Source organism: Salmo salar, chromosome 02 (genome assembly GCF_965601325.2).
Source record: "Salmo salar chromosome 02, fSalSal1, whole genome shotgun sequence".
Taxonomy (NCBI): domain Eukaryota; kingdom Metazoa; phylum Chordata; class Actinopteri; order Salmoniformes; family Salmonidae; genus Salmo; species Salmo salar.
In genome coordinates, this window is record NC_138292.1 from 33,202,879 (window position 1) to 33,229,346 (window position 26,468).

The following is a 26,468-nucleotide window of genomic DNA, read 5'->3' on the forward strand; positions in this document are numbered from 1 at the left end:
ATTCCAATTCTCCTTGAGTCTACTGCCATTAGATTCACAATCCACATCAGCATCTGCTTCTGCCATCTTTCCTCCAATCAGGTGATCCACCCCATGCCTCCTACCGGTACCGAATCTCTGTTGTAACGGAACATTTTCCCGCACAGCAGTGTATTCAAGTTTTAAAAAGGCTTCTTATCAGGAATTAAGGTAAGACCCAAGTGCAGACTGTGTGAAGTAACAATATTTATTGTAACAGGGGCAGGCAAATGACAGGTCAAGGCAGGTAGGGGTTGATAATCCAGAGCAGAGGCCAAGGTACAGGACGGCAGGCAGGCTCAGGTCAGCAGAGGTCAAGGTACAGGACGGCAGGCAGGCTCAGGTCAGCAGAGGCCAAGGTACAGGACGGCAGGCAGGCTCAGGTCAGCAGAGGTCAAGGTACAGGACGGCAGGCAGGCTCAGGTCAGCAGAGGTCAAGGTACAGGACGGCAGGCATGCTCAGGTCAGCAGAGGTCAAGGTACAGGACGGCAGGCAGGCTCAGGTCAGCAGAGGTCAAGGTACAGGACGGCAGGCAGGCTCAGGTCAGCAGAGGCCAAGGTACAGGACGGCAGGCAGGCAGGCTCAGGTCAGCAGAGGTCAAGGTACAGGACGGCAGGCAGGCTCAGGTCAGCAGAGGTCAAGGTACAGGACGGCAGGCAGGCTCAGGTCAGCAGAGGTCAAGGTACAGGACGGCAGGCAGGCTCAGGTCAGCAGAGGTCAAGGTACAGGACGGCAGGCAGGCTCAGGTCAGCAGAGGTCAGTAATCCAGAGATGGAGCAACGGTACAGGACGGCAGGCAGGCTCAGAGACAGGCAGTAGTCAAAACCCAGGAGGACGAGAAAAAGAGAGACTAGGGAAAACCAGACGCTGAGAGAAACCACTGGTAGGCTTGAACAAACAAGATGAACTGGCAACAGACAGACAGAAAACACAGGTATAAATACACAGGGGATAATGGGGCGACACCTGGAGGGGGGTGGAGACAAGCACAAGGACAGGTTAAACAGATCAGGGTGTAACACTTCTTAAATTTGTAATTTCCACTTTAAAATTTCAGACTTGATTTGCACTAATGAAAAATGTTATAACCCCTACAAAAATGTCCATTAGTTATAATCCACATAACAATTCACATCTTGTTTCTACATGATTCTTTTGTTGTTAAATTTGACCTTGATGTCTACTTCTATGATTATTGAAGTTATCCTTGTTGCTACTCTATTACAGTTGTATGAATATTGTTGCTTGTTTTTTGTTGTTGTTTGTAACAGTTCAAATGAAAAATCGTTACGGACCAATGATCAACACTTTTATTCCACTGATCTATGTATGTGACCCCTTCTTCAATTACACAGACGACTAGTGTTACTTCAGTCACAGGACTTAGAACTAGATTACACCAGAAGAGGGTGTTGATTGTTATGATATTTTCAATATTTTCATGTTGCATATTGTGCTTAATGTAGCTCAGTTATGAGGAGTGTGTGAGTGTGTGTACATGCTTACAAGCCCGTGTGCACGCATGCCTCCATGCATGTGTGTCAAGATTCTGGTGAAGTAAGCTGTTTTTAAAAAAATTAGCTGCAAACACTGGAGTATAACTTTTTATTTGCACGTTGAATGACTGTTAATGAAAAAAACACACAAGTTAGCATCCGCGTAATATACTCAGCATATAGGAAAATTAAAGTTTTAGACACTGATTGCATTACTGGCAAGTATTTCATTACATAGTTTAACTCCATGTATTTGGACAGAAGATACCTTGAAATAATAATTTGTACCAGTCCACGATCAGTCATTATTACAGTTTGTTTACATTACGTTTCATATTTTATTCCAAATTGGTTAACAAGGGTATTTCAACAAAGGAAAGAACTACACTGAAGGTCAAAGGTGGGGAGACGAGGTGAAGTAAGCCCCTTTTATACCTTGTTCTAACTTGCGTCCTTTGTCCTGATCTTGTCCACATTCTGATTGTGCCCACATTTTTAGACAGGTGTTGACAATCAAAAGACACATTGTGATCTGATTGTGATCTTATTGTGTCTGGACATCTTACAAGTGTAGACAGATCTGTACAGAGAAACCATTTAAATCATCATTACTCCGGTCTCTAAAATCAGTTTTCGCTGATTACATCAATATGTGTCTTACAGTAAATACATATACAAATATTATAGCTGTGAAATTATTTGCATAAAGGAAGGGACCAGGAACTCTGGTCACAATGCAGACACAGTGGACGGATAACAGACTCATTTTAATACCATGTGTAGACACACTTCTGGAAAGGTGGGCACAATCAGAATGTAGACAAGATCAGGACAAAGGACCCATGTTAGCGCCAGGTATAAACGGGGCTATAGACAGTCAAAATGGTGGGGGTTCTGATCACAGGACTTTGCTGCTATAAGCAAACAAGGCAGCTTATATGTATTGCAACACAATTTTATGCCTTCCCCTTGCCCTGTCAAGACACAAACCTGTAGTCTTAAGTATTTTCACCTTGGCTTCACTGAGATTACTGTCCTCCCAGAGTTTTGTACAGTCAATTTGCCAGACTGCACTGCAGTAAATGTTACACAGTGTGATGTAAAGCCATTGCAGCTAGACTTACAGCTCCCCATGTCTCCACTGAGTAGGCCTACAGCACAGGTGTCAAACTCATTCCACAGAGGGCTGAGTGTCTGCAGGTTTTTGCTCCTCCCTTGTACTTGATTGATGAATTATGGTCACTAATTAGTAAGGAACTCTCCACAGCTTGTTGTCTAGGGCTTCATTGAAAAGAAAAAAGAAAAACCTGCAGACACTAGGCCCTCCATAGAATGAGTTTGACACCCCTGGCCTACGGGGTACAATGATGACAGAGCATCACAGTCATACAGCCAAATCCTCACAGAGTGTGATAGGTGTTATGATGGGTTCACTAATCTGTCAAATACTGTGGCTTCTCTCATTATGAGGAATGAAGCATTAAAAAGAATTTGAGATATTAGTGATCCAAATAAAAAGACAAAGAAAGAAGGTGCAAAGATGAGTTAAAGAGAGGAGACAGGGGAGAACGAAGGAGATTGAGGAAATAAGGGACTGTAAAGAGAGAGAGCTAGAAAGAAAGTGCGAAGGAGATTGAGAGAGAGTGAGAGAGCGAGAGAAAAAGAGGAGGAAGAGAGGATGGAGTGGTTGGTGACAATGGACGCGTGGGGGTTTGCCCACCTGTGTCTCGTCCTTCTGGTCAAAAGCCTAGCCAAGCCAGAAGCTAGCAGTAGCCACCCCACTGCCATGTCCTGCTCTGAACCCCATCACCACTTATATTGTTCTAAACAGTGCACCTGGGCTCTGCAGTCTCCACACACACACACACACAGAGTATCACCAACAACATACAGGAGCTTCAACCTGTGAGGCTATTCACTATAGAAAATTGTTGCCTTCAAGATATAAAGTACTGTTCTTTTATACAATATATTCTTGAAATTAGCCAAATGAAAGAGGCAAAAACACACGAAGGGCTCGATTCAATCCGTATCGCTCAAGTTCAGTGCTATTGAAATGTAAAGGCAATGTAAAGGCAATGTTCCCAAGTTCGCGAAGACTGCATTCACGGTAAACGCTGCATATGTCAGCTCAATAAAAAATTACGTTTACATTTCAAGCTCGCTATAGCGCAGAACTTCGGTGATTCGGATTGAATCGAGTCCTAAAAGATGAGTATGTCAGCAAAGGCAAAAATAGTGGAACATACTGTATAAACCTTTTGGAAACCACACAGCAAAACATGACCCTTTACAACTCTTCATGTCAAAACCATTTTTCACAATAATATCAGTGACTTTCAAAAAACATCTTCTGGCACTACAAGCTCCTAACTAGCATGTGTTATTACCTGGTTATTACAGTACTAAGACTAACCTCCTGCAGTGATATTTCAGTATATTCGCTTATACTGTGGTGAATGCTTTTTTTAATGCCACAGTATGAGAAGATGTCATATTTCTTGTGATCACATGTATCCATGTAATAATGTTTTGGTTGTTTATTACGTTCATATTTTCAGACCGAATTAGTTCTAAAAATGGACCCAAAATAAATATATTTGCAGATGGTTTTCATGTTAGATACAGAGCTTGTCATCAAATATGGTAATGCCACTAAACGACAACAGTTAGGCCCCAAAACATTTCATGGGGTAGAAATTTCTAGCTGTCCTATTTGTTGCTACCTTCAGAGAAACTCAACAGACAGTCGGTTGCATGAGATTTTCTCATTTTAAGAGAGAGAAAAAAATTCTCACTATCAATATAAGCAATACTTCTGTTTCCTTACTACATTTGATTTGATGATATTTCTGTTTAATTCAGACATGCAATGAAATGAAGTACAATAATGTCAAGGGGAGGATTTTGAAGTCTGACAATTCTTTTTTTTTAAGCATTTGCATGTATCCCGTCATCTAAACTTCATACAACATGGCCAGACAATAATTCATAACAGCCTTCAATGTGTGATCCTGGTCAGATTTTGGTTAACAAACAACTTTTTTATTTTCATTACTCTTAACCAAATGCGGAGACTGAGTGTCTCTATAATTCTGTAGTGGTGTGGGTTATATATGTGTATGTTTATCTGTATGCATGTTTGTTACTTTGATTCGATCCTGTAATTGAACCTTAACCACTGTAAAGTCCACTGTACAAGTCCCACCAGGAATGTTGTTCCATTTTTTTGTTGGTATTATTCACAAGAGAAAGTATGGCATGAGGAAAAGCCACTCTCTCGGCAAGAAGTCCCTCTCTTCCCCTCCTCCACCTCCCCCTATACACAGGTAGAACTATATGCATTAGGTGTTGTGAGGAGCTAGTATTCACTGAGGTTGTGCCACTTTGAGATCTGCCGACGGGGGTTTTCGCAGACCTCCCGCCAGTGGGCGGCGCCAGAGGGACAGGGGCTGTGCAGGCCGAGGGGCAGACGCCCCACCACCTCGTTCTTAGTGGTACGGTCAAAGTCGACCACCACAAACTCCACGGAGATCTCAGGGAGCAGCTCGGGGGGCACGTCGTAGATGAAGGACTCGTTGAAGACGGGGTTTAGCGTGCACTTCTTCACGTGCGTCTTTTTCTTGGCGATGCGCTTGCGTCCGTAGAACACATTGACCTTCACATATGGGTCTAAGGGAGAGAAGGAGATTTTGGAATATTGTCATATGTAAAGGGAACATCTACACAAGCTCCGCATTTTTTAATTGTCCACAGGAACACAGGCACACACTGACATACACAGTGGTTGAACTCACTTCCGGACAGGCCAGAGATGTCCATCTTGGGCAGGTGTTTGGCCTTCAGCACCACCACACTGAGGCGGTGGGAGACAGGCTGGTAGGACAGAGACACCAACAGCTCCCCACGGCTCTCGCACTGCAGGAAGAGACAGACACATAGAGGATTTAACTATTGATTCATTCAAAAGGAACAATCATCAAACCCACCTACTCAGCCTTTAAGACACAATACATTTACATATTTACATTTAAGTCATTTAGCAGACGCTCTTATTCAGAGCGACTTACAAAATGGTGCATTCACCTTATGATATCCAGTGGAACAACCACTTTACAATAGTGCATCTACATCTTTTAAGGGGGGGGGGGGGTTAGAAGGATTACTTTATCCTATCCTAGGTATTCCTTAAAGAGGTGGGGTTTCAGGTGTCTCCGGAAGGTGGTGATTGACTCCGCTGTCCTGGCGTCGTGAGGGAGCTTGTTCCACCATTGGGGTGCCAGAGCAGCGAACAGCCATAATCGTACAGTCATAGATTAAAATAATAATTGGGCACCAACTGCCAAGACAATAAAACTCAGCAGTCTTTGGGATTATCTATTTGCCAACCTTGTTCTACATGCACAATTATAAACTGGGTGGTTCAAGCCCTGAATGCTGATTGGCTGTATGACAAAACATTTATTTTTACTGCTCTAATTTCGTTGTTAACCAGTTTATTATAGCAATAAGTTTGTGGTATTTGTGGTTTGTGGTATACGGCCATTATACCTCGGCTAAGGGCTGCATCCAGGCACATTGTGTCTTGCCTAAGAACAGCCCTTAGCCGTGGTATATTGGCCATATACCACACCCACTCAGGCCTTATTGCTTACAGTGAGGGAAAAAGTATTTAATCCCCTGCTGATTTGGTACGTTTGCCCACTGACAAAGAAATGGTCAGTCTATCATTTTAATGGTAGGTTTATTTGAACAGTGAGAGACAGAATAACAGAATAAATCAATTTATAACATTTTTGAAATGCGTTTCTCCGGATTTTTTTGTTGTTATTCTGTCTCTCACTGTTCAAATAAACCTACCATTAAAATTATAGACTGATCATTTCTTTGTTAGTGGGCAAACGTACAAAATCAGCAGGGGATCAAATACTTTTTTCCCTGATTGTAAATATACCATACATATCTGCATGTGGAAACAGACTAGTGTGATTCTTTTAGTGTTTATGTGAGAAACAGCACAACATATACAGTATAGCGGTTTGTATAATCTAGGTGTTCTGCGTAGTAAGAGAAAGGAAATTAAACATTGAATCAGATAAACTGTGAAAATAATCTGTCATGCCGGGCCTTTACACTCTATATCCATATAAATCAGATATTGGTACTGTATATATTAATAGTTAATAGACAGTAAGTTGACATGATGTATGATGCTACAGACCAGCACACACATGCACTTTCTCATATTCACTGACTTGCAATTGATTTCATATTATTCCAACCCATCACTAAAAGGGCATTTTCTTATCTAATGATTATAAAATGAGGATTTGCTGAGAAAAATCCCTAGGTGAGTGTCCTGGTGATTTGTATGCTTATGATGGATTATTTCAATAAGCAAGAAGATGACATTGCTTTGATGAAGGTTGTTTGACCGAAAGCTTAGCCACACAAATGTGCCCTGACGCCACTTCAGTGAGCCAAAGTTCTCTTCTCATTCTAGTGTAGTTTTAATACACCTGCAACTTAGTATCCTAGTCAGGTATGAGGTCGATTCCCATGCATGGTGTATCGACTTCCCCCATGCTACTGCAATACCTTGCCCTCCACAATGTGTACTGAGGAACACCACCCGTTTTTACAATCAGACGTCTTCTTTCAATGAGGAAGTAATAACTCCTGCATTGTATCCATACAAAACATATCAATCCCTTCTTATATCGAACAGCAGATGGGTTATACACAATGGCCACACAGTGAGGACTAGTGCCACAGGTACATGTAGGAACAAAAAACAAAACAAGTTCTTGGTGAGTCCGAGTTGGGTACACACTCACATGCACACGTGTGGCTGTGATGATGAAGGGAGCCTGATGGATGGCTGGCTGCATTGAGAGATTACATGGAGGTGTTTTTTTCGTCTCCTCAGTTTGGCTGCAGTTAAGACTTGAATGGGGACCGAATCAATAGAGACACATTGACCTTCCTGTCAGACAATCGCCTCTGTGTACTGCACTGCGCTCAATTCCATGTGTGTATGTGTGTGTGTGTATATGTGTGAGCCGGGCCCCTACTTTTAAGAATGATTGATATGTCGGAATTGTCTGTTCATGCTTTTAAACATGTCTAGGTCGCCCCCCCCCCCCCCTTCCTCACCTGCATGTTCCTCTTGCTGATTTGCTGGGTGATGTGCACCCGCCCCGTGCTGGGTTCCAACTCTGTCAGCGGGACCACCACCTCCCCTATGACATCATCTCGGGCAAAGCGGTCGAAGCTGAGCACCAGGAAGTGCAGTGTGAGCTCGGGCAGCGAGCTGTAGGCCACGCCATAGAACGTGAACGTCTCGTCAAACACCGGCTCCAGCGTCTTCCTCAGGACCCTGGTCTTCACCCGGTGCTTCTTCTCAGGGAGGATGGTCATCTTCACGTAGGGGTCGGAGCTGTTCCCCTGTTCGTCTACTGCAGGCAGGCCATGGGCTCCAACGATGGTCACCACCAAGGCCTTCTTGGGGAAGTTGTAGTCTAAAGCCAGGCTGAGGGAGCCCAGGCTGGTTTCAGGCTCTGATTCTGGGTCGGAGGATGCGGGGGTGAAAGGTGAAACGGTCTTGCTGCTGTTCTCGCTACTGGTAGCTGAGCTATCCAGGCAGCAGTAGTCGGCCCTGACGGGCAGTGCCCGCTCCATTCTGGGCTGGCCAGCAGGGGGCACCAGGTGGCTCATCTGGAGATGGGTAGGCGCATCCAGGATGTTGTTCTCAGCATCCACCAGGACCATCCCACGGCCACCACCCCTCTCTCTGTCTCTCTCCCCCTGCCACCCAGCACGCCTGGCCACCCGTACTATCCTCTTGCTGCTGCTGAGGGACTCTGGGTAGATACTGATGCCCTTCAGCATGTGGATGAACTTGTAGGGCGGGTATTCAGCCGAGTCACAGTACTGATTGCCATGGGGCTTGTAGCGGCCCATCACCCGGAGGTTGCGACGCTGGCAGAAGGACCACAGGAGAACCAGGATCACCACGGCAACCACCAGCGCCGCTGCACCGATAAAACCAGCCAGCACCGGTGACATGTCTAAAAGAGAGGGGAAGATAGAATGAGTTAACACCTTTGCACAGTCTAGACTGGGATGTGTTTGCAATGTCTGGTGTAGGAAATATTCATACTGGAGTCTCTAAATAAAGTAGATAGTCAAACTGTCGGTTGCATTTAGTTCAGCCATGAACTGGAACTGACTCAGATTAAAGAAATTCAACTCTTTCAGCTGCACCAAGTGATGCAGCACTGAACATCAAATAGGAAATCATGTAACTGCCCTCCAGTGGCTCATTATTGTCAGGTAGGTTAAATAATGTAAGTCGTGTGACCACACCACCCAGGGTGAGTGACTCCACTGTGACTCAATACTGTGACTGTGCCATACAGCAGGAGTGACTTCACTGCAGTGTCACAGAGCACAAGGCAAGGTGTGAGTGGGAAAGACATGAGCAATATGGACGCCATTCAACCAGGTATCACCAGGCTGCTAAAATGTCAGCCCCCCCACACCCACAAACACACACACACACACACACACACACACACACACACACACACACACACACACACACACACACACACACACACACACACACACACACACACACACACACACATACATGCACTGCATGCAAATGCAACTATGTCTGTCTGACTCTGCTCCTAGCCCTCCAGAGTCAGGCTAGGAGCAGTCTGTAGAAACACACACAGCCAGGTCAGGCTACATACACACACGCACATACACAAAGACACACAGACTTGTACAACTAACCTTGTGGGGACACACAATTCAGTCCCATTCAAAATCCTATTTTCCCTAACCCGAACCCTTAACCTAACCTTAACCCTAACCCTAAAACAAAAACCTAACCTTAACCCTAGCTCCTAACCCTAACCCTAAAACTAACCCTAGCTCCTAACCCTAAACCTAATTCTAACCATAACACTAATTCTAACCTTAACCCTAAACCCCCTAGAAATATAATTTGACCTTGTGGGGACCAACAAAATGTCCCCAGTTGATAAAACATGTTTTAGTGTTAATTTACTATAGTTTAACACATCCACACACACAGTCCACCTCTTTATTTAAGTCATTAGTCATTTGCCTCCCTTAATTGATCCCAGTGACGGTGTGCTTTATCTAGCAGACAGACCGTGTTCCAGGACTGGTCATTACACCAGACTAGGGCGTGTATCGTCTGTCTCAATGTGTCTGGGAGGTATAGTCCCATACCCTGTCTCTGTGTGTCTGTGTATGTGCGAGGGGTGAGGGTCTAAGTGTCTGTGCACATGCAGGTACGCATGAATCTATGTGTGAATGTGTGTGTGAGCCCCCACTCACTCATTTGCTGCTGGGGTTAATGTGAGACTGTGACTATGTGCTGTGCACACATGGTAAGGCTGACTGTGCTGATCCCAGCTGTAATGGGACTCAGTGGACAGAGCCTGCTGCAGCGGGGCGGGAGGGCCGGGAGAGGGCCCTTTGTTTGGCCAAGCCCCTGAAAAGAGACGCATTGTTGCCTTCCCCCCCCCTTCACCCCCCCCCCCCCACCCCCCACCCCCCCCCACCCCCCCCTTCATTTCCCTAGCTGCGCTGGCCTTCTGAGCATGTCACCATACTCCAATTGGTAAACTTGTCAGTCTATACAGTGAATGTGCATGAGCATGCACATATGTGACGCACGAGGCACACATGCATGCACACACTCTATCTTTCACCCTCTATACCTCAGCTATTGAACTATATTTATATTACGTCTGTTTTTCTCTATCTCTCTCCCGTCTCCATTTTCATCTGTCTTTGTCTGTCTCTCCTCTCCCTTCAACTGTCTGTCTTTCAACAAAAATACCGTGCCCTTCCTTCCTGTTGTTGTTCATTGGCATTCTGGGTAGGGATACCGGGAGGATGATGTCAGATTTTGGAAGGAGCTTAATGCCAGCTGAGCCCGTTGCCCTGGAAACATACCCCAGGGGATGGCAGTAGTGAGCTCTCAAATCTTCTGCTTCAGTGGGTCCAGGCATTGTCCACAAAATGTGTTAAGTAAAAGCATAAATTGAGTGTGCCGATTAACAGAACCAAAAATACACCCTACATTTTTTTACTAATTAGACACAATGCCAATCTCCTCAGTTCAGTTTTTGTTTCTGTGGGTAACTTTAAAGATATTTTTTTCTGTGGGTTCCATCTGTTAGCCTTCTGCATAACCCATTTCAGATCCTTCATCAAGAAATCAGGTTGATTTGCAAGGAATTATGAAATTATATCTAACCATAGATTACAGATCAGACCACACTACTGTGAAGGTAGTTTGACATTCCAAATATGAACAGCACACACATGCCGAGTTCAAGACATCCTTTTGTATAAATATGCACAGCTACTGTCAGTGGCATCATGCCTATAGGGGACACAAAGTCATGTGCCCCCTAAGATTTGTCATGTTTTAAAATGAATTTGATCATAATTATTTATAAAAAGATATGTCAGCGGTACTTTGTGCAGGGGGCACACTGACTGGACCAGGCAAAGTGTACCCCTCTACCTATTCTCCCCTAGTAAGTGGTTCCTTCCAAGGTGCAAAGAGCAAAGAGATGCCTCGGCAGGACGATAGGTATCGTCAGGAGAGAGTGTAGAGTGACACACACAGCGTTTGATTTGATTTTAGCCATTTCCAGTGCCTGACCCTTCCACTTTGTTTGATAAACTGAGTAATGGGGCTGGGGAAATGTAACCACTGTGAAATTCATAGACAGAGCTATGCATGCAAAGATTGACAGACATTTTGATTGTTCTTTTCAAAACTCAAATGACAATAAATTGATACATAATTGATTACAATTGCTTTAATTATTGGGTTATGATACAATATACCAGTGTGGCAGTTGTACTAAACTTCTAAGGCAAAACGGTTCTTAAAGAATCAATGTGCATCCTTAATTAAAATGACAATTGAACAGGTAAAGAGATATGCTTAGATAATTTATGCAGAAAAATAGACATAGTTTTGACATATAATTAGTCATAATGACTATGGCTCTAGATTGCAAGAAAAAGCTGTTTCTGGTGTTTAAAGAATGCAAAATTATCCAACTTCTGACCACTGCCTGTCTTTCTTTCTGCCTGGCACCGGTTGGTACAGCATAAACCCCATCATCCACCAGCCTGGGAAACAGTGCTGAGTGACCATGGAGCACTGAGAGACAATCTGTCTGCATTGGCAACATGTCTTATTGTATACTGCCTGTGAGCATAAGATTCAGTTGATTTGCAGAACTCAGATTGTGATGTGGACCAGATGTGTCTTAATCCTGATGAGTGACCCAGATTAGATCATTGGCTGTAATCTGGGTTTCTGGGGCATGTTGGGCTGAATTGCAGATATCCAACTCCAGTACTCTCTTGTTTCTTTGCTGCCATGAAATGTTCTGCTGCATCCAGCAGGCTCAGGGCCAACATTATGTTTGCAATAACACATCTCTAACACTCAAGCCTTGATTGCACAACTGTTTATCTTGAGCCTGTTTGAGATGAGGCCAAGTGCTTGTTGTAATGAGGTTCTTCAAGCAGTTCAATGTCTAGATGCTCTTGATGGTTTAATCTTAAATCAACCAAGAAATGTGACAATGCATTTATTAACAAAAGCCTCCTCTTCCACATGGACATTAATCAACTCCAATAAGTTACAGGCCCATTCCTGACAGTGTTAATATGCTTATTGGTTTATATTTTATTGGTTTTTAGGGTTTAGAACAATCCGTTTTGTTACTGCACTTGGGTTGTCCTATTCTTCTGATATAATATCCATAACCCTCCCCATTCTCCATCACCTATTCATGTCACTTGCTGAGAGGATCTGGCACTGTTTTGGTCACCAACATCCCTTGCCTTCAGAGCACTACACTTCTTATTATGGCAATGTGGCATTAAACTACTGTTCAGGGATCTTAATTTAAAGCTCGAGGTCTGATCCAATGAAAATATGTCAATTTGGCCAAGCTCCTAGTTCCGGGATCCTTGCTTTAACAAAAACAAAGGAACGGGGGCTGGCGATGCTTATGCAGGAATAGACATCACGTCATCCTATCCACCCCATCGTACGCGCACATTGAAGATCACCGGGAGAAGTGACAATGTTGCGAATGGGCCGCAGTACTCAATACATTTTGATAGAATAGGCCTACAATTATTATGTTGTTGGACCAAATTACTCACTGATTGAAAACAAATAATTTCATAATAGCAAATACTGTAATAATAGGCATCCACTGGGCACACACTGGTTGAATCAACGTTGTTTCCACGTCATTTCAATGAAATTAAATTGAACCAACGTGGAATAGACGTTGAATTGATTGACGTCTGTGCCTAGTAATGTTACTATCTCTGTTGAATAGGCCTGTGTAATCAGTTTCGTTCAATTTCCAAATTACATTCGATGCTATTTACATTAACATAGGCCATGGTAATGAATAAATGTCAAATGTACAATTTGGCAATCTTTGGCGGTAGTAATAAAGTTAATCATGCTATTTGGGTGTGTTCACTCTCATATGGCCTTATTTCTAAAACGAATGGGCATTATTTTAACATTTTGCGTAATGTAAATACCAGACATCATATAACGTTAACATCTGACGACACAATAAGCAAAATGCTAAATAATTCCGAAAAATGTCTGCTACTTACCATATGCAGGTCGTAATTCTGTAATCTCAGCCATTTTGAGAATTAACGCAGGATGCTTTACTGGCCGTCCAGATAAAAAAGGTAAATGAAAGAATATAAAGATGGTTTGTCCCTATTTTATATCCATAGAGAATGAGTAACGATACTTCAACCAAATATTCCAGTAAATGAGCTCACAGGTTAATAAATAATGATTGTCTTCCTCTTTTCATATGGCCGCCTCTATACGCCAAACTCAATGATGCTATTATATCTCGGATGCTGCGTGGGGCTCGAGACTGGTACTCACGGACTCGCAGGAGGGTTTAGACCCGCCCCCGGGTGGCGTCAGAATGTCATTTTCTTCTTGTATGATACAGTGTATGTATGTAAATGAGCAATTACTGGTGGATGGGTAAAACACTTTCATTCAAATAGCTGCTTGGCAACGTTACACAATAGGTCTAAGCACCATACAGATTTTTATAAAAACTGTTTAATTCTTGGCAAACTTTGGAATAGTTATAACATACATACAGCATTTGGAAAGCACATCATTTGACATAAAAAAAACCCCACTAAAACAACCATTATAAAGCTATGTTCAAGACTAATGCAAATATAGTATATTTTGGTCAATTCTAACTCAATAATAAATCATATTGATATCTACTAGAAACCGAAACAAGCTGACTACAGACAGCTGAAAGTATACTGTAAAAAACAATGACTGCTGCTAATATTATCATTTACAAGGAGAATACATAACAAATAATTTAATATTATAGATATGTTCTCATCTTTAACCCTCACATGATTACCATTAGGAGCTTGAAGAGAAGCAGAGACCCTCATGTGTGTTTTATAAGTGTGCCAAATTAGACATAAATAAACATATAAAACAATACATTTGTTTTATAAATCACTATATTCTGGATATATCATTTTGTTGAAGTAAACCAGTCACAGGCCCTACATCAACATGGATGGACTGCAAATGCACGTAGTACCCAGAAAGTTCACAAGGTGTCCTACTGGACACATTTAATACAGCCAATGAAGTCATCCTGTATGACATGTACAGCATGAGGCTATTTGTTTTCTCACTTTACTAACACACAATCTTAAGTTGCAGTAGATACATCACTTTGGCTGACAAGAGGAGCATTGAAGCAGGAATGTACTGAGAAAACCAACAAATGAAGGCCATTGTTTTCTGTGGGGTTTGTAATCTTTTGTTAGTACTTTAAAATTAAGGCACCAATTTAATGAATTAATTACCGATTCTTTAATCAGGCCTAGAAGTACTTTAGTTAAAGGCATATCTTGACATACATCAACACAAATACATACTTTGGTTGAACAAAGCCAGGACACAAAACAAAGATAGGCACATTCAGCAAAGGTTTTATGGCCATAAAATAGCAGTGAAAAATCTTTCACTTTCTGACAACTTTGGTCTGTTTATCTGAATGAAGAAAACGTTACAAATACTGTGTAGAACCTTCCATCAATAAATATAATCAATGAGATTCTTGATATTCCATTTCTTGTTTTTGGTAGCTATACTGAACACAAATATAAAAGCAACATGCAACAATTTCAAAGATTTTTCTGAGCCACAGTTCATATAAGGAAATCAGTCAATTGAAATAAATTAATTAGACCCTAATCTATGGATTTCACATGACTGGACAGGGGAGCAGCCTAGGGTGGGCCAAGGAGCACATAGGTCCACCCACTTCGGAGCCAGGCTCAACCAATGGGAAGCCAGACCCAGACAATCAGAATTCGTTTTTTCCCACAAAAGGGCTTTATTACAGACAGAAATACCCCACTCCCAGAATATCCCGCAGGTGAAGAAGCCGGATGTGGAGGTCCTGGGCTGGCGTGGTTACATGAGAACTGTGGTTGTGAGGCTGGTTGGACGTACCGCCAAATTCTCGAAAACGACATTGGAGGTTGCTTATGGCAGAGAATTGAATTCTCTGGCAACAGCTCTGGTGGACATTCCTGCAGTTATCATGAAAATTGCACGCTCCCTCAAAACTTGAGACATCTGTGGCATTGTGTTGTGTGACGAAACTGCACATTTTAGAGTGTCCTTTCATTGTACTCAGCACAAGGTGCACCTGTGTAATGATCATGCTGTCCAATCAGCTTCTTGATATACCACACCTCTTAGGTGGATAGATTATCTTGACAAAGGCCAAAATGCCCACCAACATGAATGTAAACAAATTTGTGCACAAAATTTGAGAAAAATAAGCTTTTTGTGCGTATGGAAAATGTCAGGGTTTTCATGAAACACCGGACCAACACTTTACATGTTGCGTTTTATATTTTTGTTCAGTATAAATATAACTGAGTCACATGATGCAGGTTAATGACAAATACTGATAAGAGAAAAGGTTGATGGAGATTGTGGTGACTATTATTTCAATTTCTCCCTGAAGAACAAAAGACCCTACTGAAGGCAGTTAAAGGACAGCAGCATTCTCCAGATGCAATATACATGTCTGAGTCTGCTGCCCTGTAATAAAGGCATCATTCTAACACTGCTTAAGTGAGAATCCACTGCAGCACATGTGCTATTATTCTGACTTTCTGAACAATTGCCAAAGTGTTTTATCCAGGCAGGTTACCAGGTCATTGGCGGTGCGAGGCCAGTTTCCATTGTTGTGACACAGTCCACCCCTTACAGTCTCTACCACTACTAAAAAGCATTGATGCCTTTAGTGCAAGTTCCAGTCTCTGTGAAAAGATTGGCTGTTGAGCAAGTACATTTTGCAGTCTAAACTGCTTCAGGAAAATCAGGCGATTCAAACAGGAAAATATATAAAAGCATTAAAATACCTTTTCGATAGAAGTTCGATACAAGTTTCTATTAAAGTCTACAGTCTTTGTTTCAGGTGCTGAGGAAAAGGGTATCCAATCCAAAACGTACTGTAGTGTTCATGAAGGTTATCATCCAAACCAAGCAACTGAGACACCGCCACCTCTCTCTCACACACACCCACACACACACTGCTTAGTTGACATGTCCATGTCCTCCTAGGTCAGCCAGAGGCATAGTGTGCAGCACCTCATCCAGCAGCTGCAGGGCACGGTGCAGGTGGACCTCCACCCAGCAGGGGGTGTGCTTGATGCTCTGCCGGGGGTAGTCGGGCCCCCAGCCCTTCACAAAGCTGAGCCGCAGGATACACAGCCGCCGCAGGTCGTCCACACCTATCCCGGCTGCTGCCGACAGACCTGGGAGAAGAGAGATTTACTGAGTGATTAAGAGAGCGAGAGAGGGAAAAAAGAAAGAGAGAGCAAGAGAGAAAGAAAGAGAGTGAGAGAGAAGGACAGAAGCACTCACTGACTGCCGGGGCGATTCCCCCCACACTGCCAGGCCCTGGGATGTTGCCTGCCACTGCTGCAGCCTGTGCTGCTGCTGCAGCCTGGGCCGTGGCTGCCTGCTGCTGCATCTGCCTGTGGCACTGACGCAGGTCAAACACCTTCATGTAGGCCCCAGGGTAGATCTTGTGAACTGCGTCTCCCGGGGCTCGCCCCGCCTCCCGGTCCAGGTAGTAGCTCTGTACGAACACTGCATGGTCGCTAAGGCAACGCATCCACACATCCCCCTCACCACGACACTCCAACTGCACCCCCTTCCCAATGTGCAACCTGTGAAATGGAGATGGGAGTTCACACTAGTGAAGAGAAAATCCCAGACACTGGGGATTGTATTTATTTCTATACAGGCGATAAATACGTTTTCCCTGTGTATTCTGCACCCCAACAAAGTTCTCCAATAGCTAGCGGTTAGGCATGGTGGGTATATTAGGGGCACGCTGACAGACCTGGCTCTCTCGCTGGCGTCGGTGCGGTGCACGTTGCTGAGCTGGCCCAGACAGAAGCGGTCACCCCCCGAGGGGTCCACGTATCCGTCCACTGTCACCACGGGGCAGTTAGCCAGGACCTTGAACATCTCCCCAACCTGGATGTCCATCTCAAAGTAGGAGATGGAGCACCAGAACTCTGGACCTGGCAACACACACAGCATGAAATATAATATGAAACATTGCAAAATGGCTGCCATGTGTCCCTCATGTGGGTACTGTACATTGGTGGTGGATGGGGTGAGATGCCCAACACCATGTGTGTGGGTAAGTGTGTGTGAGTGGGTAAACGTTGTGTGTGTACCTGGATGGTTGGAGACTGGCTGAGGAAAGGCGGGTGCGCTGTGATGTTGCTGAGACCCTTTTAAGAGAAATTAATTAGCAAATATGACAACGCTACCATATAAATATAGTAACAGTCCTGCATTTCTGACAGAAAGATTGATTGACAGGTGATTGACATACAGAAATGGTTGGGGTGGTGCAGTGGTGGTTGCTGGTGGCTACGCCCATTCTGCTGGGGTCCTACAGGAGTATAGGAGGCCGTGCTGGTGCCTGTCCAGGTCGCTGGAAGATTGTGAAGGAAGAGAACAAACAGAGTTGAAACTGACACCATGGAATTGACACCATCTCTGTGACACTGCCAACCTGGTTCGTTAGTAACTCACTGTGATAGGAGCTCTGTGTCTGTGTGTGTTTGGAGCTGCTGCTGTAGTCACTCTGGCTGTGAGGGGTAGGGGGCTGGGGGGGTGGTCCGTGTGTGGGGGTGGTGGGGGGCGGCGTCTGGGGCATGCCCTGGATCTGGGGAGAGGCGATCTGAAGCAGGCCCTCGCCGTGGCCCCCAGACATGGGCCCCATCATGGAGCTGCTCACTGGAGAAGGGAGATGGGGGAAGGGGAACAAAGGATGGACATTGTAAGGGATAGAGTTAGACATGAAAGCAAAAGAGTCTAGTTCTTCTCAGCTGAATTGCTTGTACGGTAGTACTTCTTATTACCAAGTTCAGTTTTAGTCTATCTCACCTGGCGGAGAGAGGGGCATGCTGGGGTAGAGGTTGACGGAGGATGGGGCGCGGGGCAGCTCGGGGGGCATCTGCAGAGGGGGGAGGGGCTGGTTGTAGTGCTCGGGCTGGGGGGGCATCCTGGAGGGGAGGTCCATCTCATAACAGTCATGAATGTACTCCTCTTTGATCAGCCGACCTGGAGGACCTTGTAATGAAGGGAGGGGGGAGAAAGAGAGAGAGACAGAGTGGGAGGGAGAGAGAGAGAGGGATGGAGAGGGAGAGAAACAGAGAAAGAGAGAAACAGAAAGCAAGAGAGAGAGAGAGATAGAGATAGACAGAGACAGGCAGAAATCAGGCATGAGTCATGTCATGTTATTATTGTCACACCCTGATCTCTTTCAGCTGTCTTTATGATTGTCTCCACCCCCTTCCAGGTGTCACCCATCTTCCCCATTATCCCCTGTGTATTTATACCTGTGTTCTCCGTTTGTCTGTTGCCAGTTTGTCTTGTTTGTCAAGTCAACCAGCGTTTTTGTTTTTGCTTCTTCTCCTGCTTTTCCCAGTTTCTCTTTTTCTCGCCCTCCTGGCTTTGACCCTTGCCTGTCCTGACTCTGGGCCCGCCTGCCTGACCACTCTGCCTGACCCTGACCCTGAATGTGGACCTGTACCTTTGCCCCACCTCTGGTTTATTGACCTCTGCCTACCCTGACCCTGCCTGCCATTCGGTACCGTTGCCTCACCTCTGGTTTATTGACCTCTGCCTACCCTGACCCTGCCTGCCATTCGGTACCGTTGCTTCACCTCTGGTTTACTGACCCCTGCCTGCCTTGACCTGTCTATTGCCTGCCCCTGTTGAATTATTAAACCATTGTTAATTCGACATTGTCTGCATGTGGGTCTTACCTTCATACCTGATAATTATAATATTTTCGATTCATGAATGGATACATTTTGAATAAATTCGGGAATTTACTGTAATTTAGATCAAGTTGATGGATCCTATTTATTGTGGCCTCTATCTGGGAGTGATTTTTGCCCTGCCATGCAGCCTGTGACACCTTGTTGCAATTTGATTGAGGTGTCCTACTTGTAGTGTAGACTAGCTCAGACAGGTATGAATCTGGCTGGTTTGGAAGCTCTGCATTCCATATTTTTCATCAGATTGCCAAGAGCACATCTACAGTATATTTGTATCAAAACAGTAGTATTGCCTGTGCACTTTGGGAAATGCGATAAAAACAGATTGGTTAGAATGACTCGCTATTGCTTATTACCATTTTGATGATGTTTGATGATGCTAAAAATAGTGTTTTCCTCCTCACCTGCATTTTGAATGCTGAGACCAACTTGAGGAGAGGGACAGAAAGGGAAACAAAGTTAGAAACAGCATGGTAGTTCTGAAAAAGCCTGTGACCCAAAGAGCCTGTTAACAACTTCATATTCCCCTTCCCCATTTGTGCTTCTATTTCATTAGAGGAAGTGAAATTGTGAACAGACGCACCAATGCCTGGCGATACCACTCTCTCGTAGTGGTAGGGGTTGACACACACGTTGTCATACTTGAGGTCAAAGGCGAACTGGCAGAACTTGACATGCTTCAGTTCATTCTTGTGGAGGTCTGGCCAGCGCCAGAGCCTAGCGTAGATCACATGGGGGAACCCTTTCCTCCCAGCTACCTGGATCGAGAGAGAATGGAGAATGAGGGCATGGAGGTAATTCCTTTCCAACATCCATCCAGGAATTTTAGGGTGATTATTTACAATAGGATGGTGAGTCTCAGAAAGGGAATGGGGGACAGTATGGAGGCTTTGACGGGGTTGGAATTTGAGCATGGAGGGAGTGTAACTGTGGGGAATCTAAGTGGAGGGGAAAAGGGGAAAGAAACGGAGAGAAAAGATGGGAGAGGGAGAATGAGAATGAGAAGGAGGAGAGCAAGAGGGAGCTGGTAGACAGGGAGTGGTCGAGGAAACAGGTCATGAATGGAAATTTACATCAACGTTAAACACACTCACATACACACACACTCTCTCCAGGCACACACTCTGGATGGGGAGGAATAGCCTTGGAGCCATTAAAACATCTCAGACTGAGATGAATAGCACAAATAGTGACTATCTGAGTATTTGCTATTGAGGAAGAGTGTGAGTGTGACAAAAGAGGGAGCTGGTATAGGGTTAACTCAACAAGCTGAGCTGGAGAGGAATGACATTGTCTCACCTTTGCTCTGTGTGTGTGTGTGTGTGTGTGTGTGTGTGTGTGTGTGTGTGTGTGTGTGTGTGTGTGTGTGTGTGTGTGTGTGTGTGTGTGTGTGTGTGTGTGTGTGTGTGTGTGTGTGTGTGTGTGTGTGTGTGTGACAGACAGAGATAAGTATTTTGGGATCAACATACCCTTTCTCCACTAACATAAAGAGAAAGCAAAAATGGACTCCATAAACTTTTACCTTTTCTTTTTTATTATTCTTTCTTCTTGAAAACCAAAGTGACCTTCCTCAGACAAAGAGTCAGAGCTGGCAGAGTGCCAGCCCAATTCCAGCCAGCAGACTGACAAACACACACACAGCCTATAGTCCTGAACAGAGAATAATACAGTACATTCTCATATCTAGTTCTCACACCACATTAATACGTGTCACTAACATCCATATATCCACAGGCAATCTCAAATGTAGAAACTGTTGATGTAAGTCAAAACCTGCATTCAATAATAAACACTTTTCTCTCTCTCGCTCTCTCTCTCTCTCTCATAATCACAATCTCACACACACACACAAAATATTGTGGTATGTCTGAGATTACAAATATAGTTCCACAAATTTTAACACTGAAAAACTCCAGACACAAACACACACGCACATACGCACACACACACCAGAGACAGACAGGCTTAACATAACCCTGCCCCTTTCCTGTGTCTCAGACAAAACAACCCGCGCTACCCCTCCAGCACTCCCTCCCTCTCTCTCCCACACAAGAGCTGGGGGAGGGGAACTCCCTCTGTCTCCTTCTCTCTCATTCCCTTGCTCTCTCTGTAAGCAACTTGTGGGTTACACTTCTACATATTCAATAGTATGTTCATTCTCTAGAAGTTAGCCTATAGGGAGACCTAAACTCCTTGAATGTTTTCTCCTGTTCCTCCTCCCTGAAGTGTGTAAGTAACCCACGTGTTGAATGATTCACTTGTTGAGTTCGAATCTCATCACGGACAACTTAGCTAATTAGTAACTTTTCAACTACTTACTACTTTTTTTCTACTTTTTAACTACTTAGCACATAAGCTAACCCTTCCCCTAACCTTAACCCTTTTAGCTAATCCTTCCCCTAACCCTTTTATCTAACCCTTCCCCTAACCTTAACCCTTTTAGCTAACCCTTCCCCTAACCCTTTTAGCTAATCCTTCCCCTAACCCTTTTAGCTAACCCTAACCCTTTAAGCTAATCCTTCCCCTAACCCTTTTAGCTAACCCTACCCCTAATCCTTTTAGCTAATCCTTCCCCTAACCCTTTTAGCTAACCCTTCCTCTAACCCTTTTGCCTAATCCTTCCCCTAAACCTTTTAGCTAACCCTGCCCCTAACCCTTTTAGCTAATCCTTCCCCTAACCCTTTTAGCTAATCCTTCCCCTAACCCTTTTAGCTAACCCTAACCCTTTTAGCTAATCCTTCCCCTAACCCTTTTAGCTAACCCTACCCCTAATCCTTTTAGCTAATCCTTCCCCTAACCCTTTTAGCTAACCCTTCCTCTAACCCTTTTGCCTAATCCTTCTACCTAAACCTTTTAGCTAACCCTACCCCTAATCCTTTTAGCTAATCCTTCCCCTAACCCTTTTAGCTAACCCTTCCTCTAACCCTTTTGCCTAATCCTTCCCCTAAACCTTTTAGCTAACCCTGCCCCTAACCCTTTTAGCTAATCCTTCCCCTAACCCTTTTAGCTAATCCTTCCCCTAACCCTTTTAGCTAACCCTAACCCTAACCCTTTTAGCTAATCCTTCCCCTAACCCTTTTAGCTAACCCTACCCCTAATCCTTTTAGCTAATCCTTCCCCTAACCCTTTTAGCTAACCCTTCCTCTAACCCTTTTGCCTAATCCTTCTACCTAAACCTTTTAGCTAACCCTGCCCCTAACCCTTTTAGCTAATCCTTCCCCTAACTCTTTTAGCTAACCCTTCCTCTAACCCTTTTAGCTAACCCTTCCCCTAACCCTTTTAGCTAACCCTTCCCCTAACCCCTTTAGCTAACCCTTCCCCTAACCTTAACCCTTTTAGCTAACTCTTCCCCTAAACTTAAACCTAACTCTAACAGCCACATGGCTAGAATTCGTAACATATCATAAGTTTAGAAAATTCATAACATATTGTATGTTTTGCAAATTCACAACATATAATACGAATTGTAATTCGTAAAATATCATACGGAATGGGTGATAGACATCCACAAATGAATATACACCATACGAAACGTAACATATCATACTAAATGAAGTGTCTCAGATTTATGTACAGAATAATATGAAATGCTCTGACACCAGGTTGCACACACATGGTATGGGCTTAAAAAAAGGAAGACACCTGTACCATGTCAGATATAGAGTTGAAATGTATTCAAGTTTGATTTTGCGTCACAATATTACACTTTATATACATCACAGAAGACTGAAATATGACAAAACCGTTTGACATAGAAACACCGGATTTTTGCCCAAGCAAGCGTGTCTTTGTGAAATGCCAACGGTGCACTGAGCGTATAACAAGATTTTAAGTTTTCAAAGCCTTTTACATTTAATTCTTCTTGTGTCATGATAACTTTGCTTTTTGCGACCAGCAGAAACAACTTTGAAGACAACGACCTCAAAATGTAAAATCCTCAAAAGTTGTTACGAGAAACATGCACCGCTATGTCAACAAAGCTCAGTGCTTATTATTGGATGTATTAGGTTACTGTTAATGAAATGTTAAAGAAAGACCCCACTGAACGATTCAAAACATGAATAATCATATTTGTCTTGGTAAAATGAATTTTATAACATAAGGAAGTGAATTTCATCACCAAAGAGTGGGTGGACACCCTAAATTATATGAGCTGGCTAGCCAGATCGATAGCTAGCTAGCTAAATTAGCTAGCTAACAAGCTAGCAACAAACCAAAACATTGTCAGGAAGCTGCTTTTAGTTGCCTGGCTTGCTAGATTTACATATCCTAAATACATTTTTTAACAAATGTTTTTTTGGGGGCAAAACATAAGAGCAGGTAACGTTGCTGCATGCAGACTGACGTTTTGTTTATACTTTTTCATAATGAAAAGGACAAGTTTGATGTCTGAGAACAACAATAGAATGTTCATGATTTAACGCGAGCCAAAACCGGTAAGATGAAAAGGGACATTTACTGAGGGGTTGGCGGGACTTTTAAACATACACTATGTATACAAAAGTATGTGGACACCCCTTCAAATTAGTGTTTGGCTATTTCAGCCACACCCGTTGCTTACAGGTGTATAAAATCACACAGCCATAGACAAACATTGGCAGTAGAATGGCCTTACTGAAGAGCTCAGTGACTTTCAACGTGGTCAGTTTGTCAAATGTCTGCCCTGCTAGAGCTGCAACTGTAAGTGCTGTTATTGAGAAGTGGAAACGTCTAGGAGCAACAACGGCTCAGCTGATGCACAGTGCCAACTGTAAAGTTTGGTGGAGGAGGAATAATGGTCTGGGGCTGTTTTTCATGGTTCGGGCTAGGCCCCTTAGTTCCAGTGAAGGGTAATATTAACTCTACAGCATACGTCCTTGTATGCTGTAGAATTAATATTACCCTTCACTGGAAATAAGGGGCCTAGCCCGAACCATGAAAAACAGCCCCAGACCATTATTCCTCCTCCTCTAGACAGTTCTGTGCTTCCAACTTTGTGGCAACAGTTTGGGGAAGGCCCTTACCTGTTTCAGCATGACAATGCCCCCGTGCACAAAGCAAGGTCCATACAGAAATGGTTTGCAGAGATCGGTGTGGAAGAACTTCACTGGCCTGCACAGAGCCCTGACCATAAACCCTGTCGAACACCTTTGGGATGAATTGGAACACCGACTGCGAGCCAGGCCTAATCGCCCAACATCAGTGCCTGACTTCACTAATGCTCTTGAGGCTGAATGGAAGCAAGTCCCCATAGCAATGTTCCAGTGGGAAAGCCTTCCCAGAAGAGTAGAGGCTCTTATAGCAGCGAAGGGGGAACCAACTCCATTTTAATGTCCATGATTTTGGAATGAGATGTTCGACAAGCAGATGTCCACCTACTTTTGGTCATGTAGTGTATTACCGCAATCATGACTGGCTGAAATAAAAGTATAGGCTTTGTTGCTGGCAGTACCTGAAAGGTGTATTAGTCAGTCATCAAAAGCGACCAGCTATTGGTCACTGAGTTGACAGCGTCTTTGTGCCATACCACCAATAACAATTCATCAGTGAATAATTAATTAATGAGATCCACTGATTTCATAAACAGTCCCTCTATAATCAGTGATACCATACCGGCCTAGGCCTCATTCAACCCAACATAACAGTAGCCTACCTGCAGGCGTCCATCAAGCGTCCTTTGGATGGTGACACACTTGCTGGGGTGAACTCCGTTGGTGGTGATGGCGGTGATGAGCGAGTCCAGCTCATCCTTCTTCTCCTTCAGCTTCTTTACCAGGCTCTCTATGGCACGCTTGGCAAAGCCCTCATTCTCACCGCCCTGTCGGTGGCACATGAGGCTGTGCACGATGCTCAGGCAGGCATCGTTGCTGTTGGGGGGGTTCACTGACATCTCCCTGGGTTGAGGGGGGTTGAGAGGAGGTGAGAGACCACTATGGTGAAGCAACCGAATGCAATTTATTTATTTGATCATTGTTTGATCACTGACACAACACTGAAGTCTGGACCTGAGATGGTACTTCAGATCAAGGTTCAAGTCATAGGCTATCGGCAACCAAGGTCCCTATAACAATCCAATAACAACTTTACCAGTATTAACAACACAAAATGTATGGGACTTTTACAAAGCAGAAGATACAAAGCAGGCCATGTAAACACAGAATTGAGTTGGCCAAAATAACTTTATCCTTAAATTGGTATTTACTACTTATTTGAAAATACATTACATGAACCTAAAGAAAATTGACATTCTTATGATCCATCTGAAGTGTAGGGCGGCAGGTAGCCTAGCAGTTAAGAGCGTAGGGCCAGTAACCAAACGGTCACTGGATTGAATCCCCGAGCCGACCAGGTGAAACATCTGTCGATGTTCCCTTGAGCAAGGCACTTAACCCTAATTGCTCTTGTAAGTCACTCTGGATAAGAGAGTCTGCTAAATGATGTAAATGTAGGTGACTGAGTGTGTTGTTTACAAACATCCCTCCATGTGTGTCATGAAGTTGAGCTTGTTTTGCTTTGCACAACTAGTCTGAAAAAAACAATAATGCAGAAAATGTGTGATTTCCTAAAGTAGGCTATATAACAATCCACTTTGATAACGATAATACAACTGTAATAAACTATAATAAACATAAACGCTCCACTCAAGAAATTCTAAGAGCATTTAGGAGGTCAAAAGTAATTTGTTTACATGTTTACAAAAGCATGTAGACCTACTGGGGAAAAACACATAATCACCTCTACAAGCAAAGCAACGTTATGTGTAGGCTACATGTTGGCTACAGTGTACACAGTACTTTGACAGAGGATAGACACATTGACTTGAGAGTAGTTGGATGGGGGGGTGGCTCTGTCTTGGCTGTCTGTCTCACTAACTGTAGGCTATAGGTCTGTCAACATTCCATGTGACTCAGATTGGTTTGGTCAGCTAAAAAATCCCTATGGGAATAATCAATACCAAAATGTAGTTTACTTACAAATCAACAGGAGAACTGGACAAATATGTAGAGGGAGCTCTGAAGCAGTATTCCAAATGTATTTCTACCTTTACCCCTCTCTCTGTGGAGCTGTCTGTCTCGACTGTTGTCAGTCTATCACCCTCTCTCTCTCCCTTCGTTCATCCTGCTGCTCCCTCGGCTCTTCTCTAGTTTGCTTGCAATAACAAAAGGGGGGAGAGAGAGAACATCGTACGCGTGAGTTGTCTCGGGCAAAAAGTCGAGCCAATCGCTGCGCCCGTTTCAGTCCAGACGGTGGGGCTCTCCGCCAACTATGACGCTGCTCTCTTACAGCTCACAGCCAGCCACCGGGGGCTGATGTCTGTCTGGGTTGCTTGTTGATTGACAGGTCTGTGCGGCTGTTTTTTTTTTTTTTTTAAGTGGCGCCGGTGAGATTACCCCGCCCATTCTCGCTCCCCTCTCCTCCCACCAACTCCAGTGGATCTCCTCTCTGTGTAGAAAAAACGGAGTGCC

The 26,468-nt window shown here is 44.0% G+C and overlaps 2 protein-coding genes across 3 annotated transcripts; both read right to left on the reverse strand.

Annotated features, from left to right (window-relative positions):
- Positions 1-1,610: 1,610 nt before the first annotated feature.
- On the reverse strand, positions 1,611-13,508 carry LOC106580174 (synaptotagmin-11). Its single transcript, XM_014160948.3, has 4 exons — positions 13,240-13,508; positions 7,672-8,585; positions 5,313-5,433; positions 1,611-5,187 (listed from the first exon to the last, which is right to left on the reverse strand). Exons 1-4 carry the CDS (start codon positions 13,271-13,273, stop codon positions 4,877-4,879), a joined length of 1,380 nt encoding a protein of 459 aa, XP_014016423.1. The 5' UTR covers positions 13,274-13,508; the 3' UTR covers positions 1,611-4,876.
- A 186-nt stretch (positions 13,509-13,694) lies between these two features.
- On the reverse strand, positions 13,695-26,353 carry LOC106580167 (SMAD family member 4). Of its 2 annotated transcripts, none has more exons than XM_014160937.3 (11): positions 25,977-26,353; positions 24,656-24,896; positions 19,607-19,781; positions 19,428-19,451; positions 18,125-18,301; positions 17,771-17,974; positions 17,568-17,669; positions 17,407-17,463; positions 17,064-17,247; positions 16,580-16,887; positions 13,695-16,470 (listed from the first exon to the last, which is right to left on the reverse strand). In XM_014160937.3, exons 2-11 carry the CDS (start codon positions 24,890-24,892, stop codon positions 16,250-16,252), a joined length of 1,689 nt encoding a protein of 562 aa, XP_014016412.1. In that variant the 5' UTR covers positions 24,893-24,896; positions 25,977-26,353; the 3' UTR covers positions 13,695-16,249. The 2 variants fall into 2 exon arrangements, with proteins under 2 accessions (XP_014016412.1, XP_014016404.1); XM_014160929.3 differs by having other exon boundaries at positions 18,125-18,310.
- Between the last annotated feature and the right edge of the window lie 115 nt (positions 26,354-26,468).